We start from the raw sequence: 7,470 nt of genomic DNA, 5'->3' as shown, positions 1-7,470 counted from the left end.
CTGAGTAGAGACCAGTGTTCCCAGTAATGCCTCACTGGGACTCTGCTGCTGGTTTTACTGTGATACTGCTCTCACTGTGCACCTTTCTCTCTCTCTTTATTTCATGTTTCTAAAGAATAAATATTAGCTTGTTGCTTCATATGTGTGTGTATTGTTTCCTGATAATCTGTTCATTAAATCAATGAGAAATACACTTTTTGTCTTTTTGTCTTTTTTTCAAAGTTGTTAAAATGACTTTTCTTTTCTTTTATCACAAACTGTCTTAAGATACTTCATCATAATGGAGCCAGTGACTACATTAAGAAATGTAGTTTCTCCATGATAACTTTACAAAGGACGAGTAAAAACACATCATGATGAGACATAAACACTGTTTTTAAACTCAGACTGAGCTCCTCAATATGTTTGATGAGCGTCATCAGTGATCACAGAACTTCAAACGATATCATTTTTCATCATTTATATAAATATTTATATAAATTCCCAAATGACAGTAAACTTGTTTTGTGCTTTATTCTCTCTACAATAGTCGGTAATAATGAACAAAACCCATGATAGCCAGCATGACTAGCTGAGACCAGAGTGCTCAGAGACCAAGATAAGATCAAGACCAAGGCAGGACAAGAAGGAGACAAGACCAGGACAAGAAGGAGACAAGACCAGGACAAGAAGGAGACAAGACCAGGACAAGAAGGAGACAAGACTAGGACAGGAAGGAGACAAGACCAGGACAAGAAGGAGACAAGACCAGGACAAGAAGGAGACAAGACCAGGACAATGAATTTCACTGAAAAATCATCAACTTGTGTGCAGCTGGCGTGACACTCACTCAGACTGTAACACCAGGAAGGTTGCAGCCGTAACTGGGGGATAAAAGTCAAACTACAAATGAATTGAAGTTAATCGTTGTTTCAAAAAAACAACCCTTTTCCTTCCTACCACAATCAATTAAGGAACAGGACTACACTGTAAGACCGAACAGTAAAAGCATGTTAAAAAAATTGGGTTGTGTGAACTCGGAAATTCAAAATAGTTATTTCAACTCTATTTTTCTAAGTTATTAGAACGCGTTTTTAGTTTGAAGTAAACAGAGCTCAACCAATTTGATTATTTTTCATAATTGTTCTCAAATTGTTTGATCTGCTCTGCATGACGTCACGGTCACGTGCGTACGTGCTCTCACCGCCATGTTTGCTCTCGCATCGAGTCGCTAAGAATGAGCCAGCTAAGCGGAGTGAACTTTACAAGTTGAGAACAATTTGGACACAGACAATAGATATTGTTATTTGTGGAGCAAATCGCAGACTTTTGAAGGGACTTTTGTTCGGACATGCAGGAGTTTTCTGTCTCTACTCTGCTGAATGCGCTGACTGCCGTAGCATTGGTGCTATCTTTGAGCTAATCTGGTGAGTAATAACTTATTTTATCACATTTTGATATCGTTTCTTCATTTAATGAAATAGTTCTCATGTCCGCAGCTATTTCATGCATTTAGTATGAAGAGTGAATATGTGTTTTCTGTTGTACTTTTGTGGCAAAGTTAGCCTATTTAATTAATGCAGTTTGCACTATTTAATGTGAAAACATTTGAAAAAATATAACTGGCTTAACTTCTTTCTTTAACTTTCTTTAACTTTTCAAGTATAAACTAAGTCTTGCTTTAAAATTTGTCTGGAAATGTTACTGGACTGCTTTTGTTTCTCGACCTCCACATGCATGTTTCTGTACAGACAACCGTTAACGTTTTTAAAAGAGGTCTTGTAGTAGTTTATTTAGTGCTATCATTTGTTAGACATTTTTGATAGGTAGGTAAACTATCAAAAATAAAGCCTGGTGTGGAAAATAAGCGCATTGTGCGCGGTGTTTCTGTTGCTCCTCAACTGTAAATTAACTGTAAAGAAACATTTCTGCTAAAATGTACAGTTTAGCTCATTTTTCTATTTTCTTTGTCTTAAGGCTTAAATACAAGCAACTTGGTGATATCCGGAGTCTTCAATCAGGTATGTATATTCAAAGCACAGACTTTTAATAGACATTTCTTGTGCACAATCACTGTAAAGAGAAATCCGATGTGATGCAGATAAGGGAAGTTTATCTAAAACCTGTTCACTGTTTCATCATTCTATGCTTTGTATGTCAAACTTGCTGATTCGACACCGTTTAGTTTTACAATGGCTTGGCAATGCAAACTTTGTCCTGCTGTGTGTGACAAAAGGGCACAGTTGCTTGAACACTGTCGTTTGCATCACAGCAATTTATCCTCAATCAACCCATTGCCTTGTCTCTTTGATGACTGTATCTGCACATTTCAGTCAATAAATGCATTCAAAATTCATTTAACAAGGTTGCATAATAATACAGTTGTACCCAGTGAAAACGAGGTGGGATGTTTGTCATTCACATGTCCTTTGTGGATTCAAGCAACCATTTAATGATAAGAGTCTCCTCAGTCATTTAAGGGCACATTTAAAACACCATGAAATGGTGGACTGTCCTTTCAAAAACTGTCAAGACCGCACTAATGTCTACTCCTCCTTTAATGCCCACAAAAGTAGGACTCATCCAGACAGTGATGTTTCAAATTATAAGAATGAGATTGTCTGTACAGAAACTGAAAGTCAACCAATGCAGAGTCAGGATGAATCTGATAGGGATAGCCCTTTACCACACTCTCCTGAGCTGGATACTCCTGAGTGTGAGCCCTCTGGATCCAGAGATGACACTGATGACTTGGAAGGGCACTTCAAAAATAATTTGGTTTCTTTCTTCTTGAAAATGAACAGTGTTCTTCATGTGTCAGAGACAGCTACACAGGACATCATTGAAAATTTGGCACAAATATTCACTTTGTCCAAACCTGTTGTGAGAGAAGCTGTTGTCAATAGTTTACAAGAGCATGATCTGTCTGTCAGTGGGGCCCTTCTTCATGACCTAGAGGAGGCTATCATGAAAACTAATGTTTTTGTCAATGCTACTTCAGAAGGTGCGGAACTGTCCACTGCTAAGCGGAGGGAAACATTTGTGAGGAGTAACTATCCTTTGGTAATGCCAGTGCAATACACTTTTGATTCCAGTGAACACACAGCAGTGTATGTTCCCATTCTTCAGATGATTCAAACAATGTTTAAAACTACTGATCTTCTTGAAAAAATTCACGAGGCAAAACCGTCTCCACCAGGAATTTACATGTCTCATGAAGATGGAACATATTTCAAAGAAAATCAGTTATTGTCTGAAACAGGGGAGCTGAAACTGTCCCTGATTTTGTTGCTGTACTGCAGACCAGAAACAGTGCACTGACGTTTCTGAAGGGGAGTTTAGCATGAGAACAAGGGCCTCCCATGATCTTCATGTGCAGAATGTTGTGGAAGAAGACAAAGCAAATCACTTAGGTGTTAAAGGTCAGTGTGCTCTCAGCATGGCATTGCAGCATTTTCATCCCATCACTGGTTTTCCACCTGATATTCTTCACGACCTCTTTGAGGGTGTCGTGCCAGTTGAGATGGCCTTGTGCATCCGTGAGATGATTTGCCTGAAGTATTTCACACTTGAATATCTAAACACAAGAATTCACACATTTCCAGATCAGCACACTGATAGGCTTGATAAACCGCAACAAATTCCAAAGACTTTTGCTGCCAAAAATTCCACTTTGCTTAGGTTATTACCACTACTGGTAGGAAGTAAAGTCCCTGAAGGAGATGAAACATGGGCCATATTGTTGGACCTCAAAGAAATAGTGCAGCTGGTGTTGTCTCCATCTTTCACAGAGGAGTCTTTACAGTACATGCAGACTAAAATCAGTGATCATCGACAGGGACTTCAAGCAGTGTTTCCAGACTTTAAGCTCAGACCCAAGCATCATTATGTTGAGCACTACCCAGAAATGACAAGGCGCTTTGGGCCTCTTGTTCACCTTTGGACAATGAGGTTCGAGGGAAAACATCGCTTTTTTAAAAGAGTGATACAGGACACACACAATTTCAAGACTGTCTTGAGAACTCTTGCCACTAGGCATCAGCACATGATGGCGTATCACTGAAGTGCACCATTATTTTTCAAACCCCACACACAATCTTCGAGTGTCACCTCTGTCCACGTTGCCACACTGCCTCAAGTGGCAAAAGACTTTATAAGAACAAAGACAGACAGCCAAAACATATACAGTACAACACAGGTGTCCATTGATGGCACAGAGTATGCTAATGGTATGTATGTTTCTGCAGGCCAGGCTGGAGACTGACCAAACACTGCTTGTGAATAACTCTGTTTCTTTTCTTTGCAGAAACTACGAGAGCTGGTACAGAGAGCATTTGAGGTGATTTGAGCTGACATCCTCAGACACCTGCTCTGTCATCGAGCTGTCAGAACTAAATGACACAGTAAGTTTGTCTGCATACAACATAGATGGACACTTAATACTGACACAAAAAAGATTTATTTTGATCAGAGAAATCCAGGTGTAAAATGTTATCAGAAGTGAAGAACCATATGGCCTCATGGAACAGTGTGTAGCAAAGTAAGACAGGTAAACTAAAATTTGATATGCCAGTTACGTTTACTAACATTACAAGCCTAGAAAGACTTACCTGCTACAACTGTAATTTTTTTCAAACCCCAGCTTTTAGGTGAATAATATCTGTCTATAACTGTTTCACACAAATACCTATTGTGTATGCATTGTTGAATGCTATTAGTTAATCCGTTCTCTCCCCTCTCTTCGTTTTAATAGGTAATCTTCACATACATACTTCCATGGACATTGTCAGGAAGATGACTTTGGCTTCATGTCCAGAATCTGTGACTGAGCTTGAAAAAATGACAAAAGAAAAGTTTAAGATAGACTTTGATTTTTGCTTATCATATGAAGATCCAGACTTTGACGGGCAGTTATGTTCCCTTATAGACATTGAAGAGCTTCCACAGAAGGCAGTACTTAAACTTGTAAGATCTCAGAGTGATGCCAGTTCAATTGCATCTGATGACACAATAATATTGCCTCATGCAATGACTCCAGAAAGGACCCAGAGATGGCCGGATGTTTGTCCAGTGCCAGCTTTTACTTATGAAGTAGAACTCATACTTGTTGAGGGAAATTTGAATCATGAGAGAACAGGGAAAACCCTGAAGTTATCAAGGGGACAGAAGCATGACATTCTTGAAACCCTTGCATCCAAAATGCATAGCTTTAAAGCATATCCCAGTGATAAAGACATTTCAGTGGTTGCAGAAGCGCTTGTCACCACCCATCCTTGTCTTAAAGAACCAGGAACGCAGACAGGATGGTATGGTTGGAAAAATAGTCTGAAGTTTAAGATGGGTAACTTCTGCACTAAGTTGAGTCGGGCAGGATATAGTGAGGTAGCTGTAAATTCTGGAAAGAGAAGCAGAAACAACCCTGACAAACAATCTCCCCACACTGACATAAAGAGACCAAAAAGGGCAGAAGTGAATTTTCTCCCCAACTTTCCAAAAGGAGAAGATGGTTCAAGCCTTGAGCGACAGAGACTCCAGATTGTAGATGAAGTTATAAGGACTGACAAAAACCTCCCTCTGATTGCAAAGTTGATGCAGACCACCTTTTCCCTGCGACGCAAAGAGGTCATCAATGATGACTTGCCTGTTGGAGAGATCCTGGAGTTTCACAGAATCACAAACATCAACCTGAAGAACCACTTCTATTCTGAGTTAGACAGACATGTCCCTCGTCTTCAGAGTTTGTTCAGGAAGAAAGCTGCGCGCACAGGGAAGGTGTCTGAAGTCCTGGATCAGCTCTTCAACACTTATGACCGCCAGGTGAGTTGATTATCCTTCTTCATGCATGATAATAATAGAACCCTGTTGGAACTCCCTATCTTCAGATTACATTAGGGCCAAATGATGATGCCATCGTTGATAGCTGAGAGTCTTCTATCGTGAAAGACTGTTTGGAAAAAACACGACCAACAATAGAAACAATAAATGTCATCAAGTGTTCCGCTTTTGATATTGTCATTTGACAGTTTGGTAGGCATTACCTAATCGTATTCAAATACATCATACAGGGCTATTTCTTGTGATAAATTCTGTTCCTTCCCTGTTTGGCATTTCAAATTAAGATGATGTGTTTTCTCATACTTAAGGAACAAGTTGACGTCAATGTCCTCCGTGCTGCCGTCCTCCGTGCTCTCCCTACATATCTGCATGAGGATGACTCCGGATTTCTGAAGCTGTGGGATGTAAGTCAGCATATTATTAAGAATTATAATGAATCTGTTGAACATGTTATATATTTCATCTGTTTTATTCAGATGCTGTCATTTTGGTGTATGATTGCCATGATATTAAAAAGTGAAAAAGATTAATATAGTAATAATTGTCCTGCAACATCTACAGTAGGCTTAATCTTACCTGTGAGGAATTAGTAATTAAACTTTGCATTTACTGGTCAAACCTCAATTCATGCTGCAGTTTTTAAAATTCCATTTAAAACCTGCAGAGCTGGAATAGTATGCTAAACAATATCAACATCTATAGTGAGAATAAATGCAATACAGTGATTGTTTAAAAAAGCTTGTCAGTTGAGTCATTGTCTTTCAGTACCATTTAGCTTTGATTGTTTTGAGGCCAAAAAAACAAAAAAGGGGATAATTACTACATTTAAAGTGGTGAATTAAGAAATCCCTGAATAGCAATAGGGTAGAGTACTTTCCATATTTTTCCGCTGATCAAGAAACATAAACAGCTTTTGGTACTTTGTCATTCTATGGGAAACACTGAAGCTTAGGCAGTTGATTTGTAACATTTCTCTGTCCTTGTCTTTAGCAGGCCCTGTCAGATGAACTGCAAATCGACAACATACCAGTTGGGCTCCTCCTGATCAGTGCCACTTCAACAGATGCTGCGGTATTCTGCCCCGAGAAGGTTGCCGTTGTGCTTGAGGGTAACACAGTTGTCGATTTCCCAACATTTTCTGATGCATTTGTCATGCTTTTTGCACTTATTTATGGGCTACATCTAAGTTACCCGAAAAACTTGGCCAATACATTTGACTTCATCCAAAAAGTCTTGATGGGCCTTGAGGATGGCAAGTTGAAGCCGAGAGTATTGAGCCTTAAAAACGACCTTTTGTCAACTGAATGATCTCACACACACACACACACACACACACACACACACACACACACACACACACACACACACACACACACACACACACACACACACACACACACACACACACACACACACTCACACACAACAAATGTAATACTTCACTGAAGAATTTCTGTTTGCGCACATGGACTTGTGTAATTTTGGCATTGCAAAGAGCAGTAAAAAAGTTAGGGCCCTAAGTTCGGGGTTTTTACTTCAAAAAGATGTGTTTTGAAAAAATGCCTGTTGAACTCAAAGTTGTAATGGGTTTCTGTTGGAAATGCCTGGGTTTTTCTAGTGTTGATGTACAGAACTATAGGGTAAACCTTTTGTCAT

At 39.3% G+C, this 7,470-nt stretch overlaps 1 protein-coding gene and 1 gene segment (V, D, J or C); both read left to right on the top strand.

The window, feature by feature from the left end:
• LOC136179825 (Ig kappa-b4 chain C region-like) overlaps nt 1–193 on the top strand; it is a 1,737-nt gene extending 1,544 nt beyond the window's left edge. The window contains 1 exon segment of the C gene segment in view: nt 1–193. This exon segment is cut by the window's left edge and continues 296 nt beyond it. Coding sequence covers nt 1–27 — 27 coding nt within the window.
• Nucleotides 194–738: 545 nt separating this feature from the next.
• LOC109978764 (uncharacterized) lies at nt 739–7,217 on the top strand. Of its 3 annotated transcripts, none has more exons than XM_065958311.1 (6): nt 739–1,406; nt 1,957–2,000; nt 4,286–4,382; nt 4,733–5,796; nt 6,123–6,218; nt 6,808–7,217. In XM_065958311.1, exons 4-6 carry the CDS (start codon nt 4,756–4,758, stop codon nt 7,120–7,122), a joined length of 1,452 nt encoding a protein of 483 aa, XP_065814383.1. In that variant the 5' UTR covers nt 739–1,406; nt 1,957–2,000; nt 4,286–4,382; nt 4,733–4,755; the 3' UTR covers nt 7,123–7,217. The 3 variants fall into 3 exon arrangements, with proteins under 3 accessions (XP_065814383.1, XP_065814381.1, XP_065814382.1); XM_065958309.1 differs by having other exon boundaries at nt 741–1,406; nt 6,805–7,217; XM_065958310.1 differs by lacking the exons at nt 739–1,406; nt 1,957–2,000 and having other exon boundaries at nt 2,007–4,382; nt 6,805–7,217.
• Nucleotides 7,218–7,470: the final 253 nt, after the last annotated feature.

Source organism: Labrus bergylta, chromosome 8, assembly GCF_963930695.1.
Source record: "Labrus bergylta chromosome 8, fLabBer1.1, whole genome shotgun sequence".
Classification (NCBI taxonomy): domain Eukaryota; kingdom Metazoa; phylum Chordata; class Actinopteri; order Labriformes; family Labridae; genus Labrus; species Labrus bergylta.
This window is presented reverse-complemented; position numbering and strand designations above follow the sequence as displayed.

Excerpts from the sequence above, each read along its gene's own strand:
- LOC109978764 (XM_065958309.1), top strand. The coding sequence starts at position 4,756 with ATGGACATTGTCAGGAAGATGACTTTGGCTTCATGTCCAGAATCTGTG. Across the intron at positions 5,797-6,122 it reads TCAACACTTATGACCGCCAG|GAACAAGTTGACGTCAATGT; the intron begins GTGAGTTGATTA and ends CTCATACTTAAG. Across the intron at positions 6,219-6,804 it reads GATTTCTGAAGCTGTGGGAT|CAGGCCCTGTCAGATGAACT; the intron begins GTAAGTCAGCAT and ends CCTTGTCTTTAG.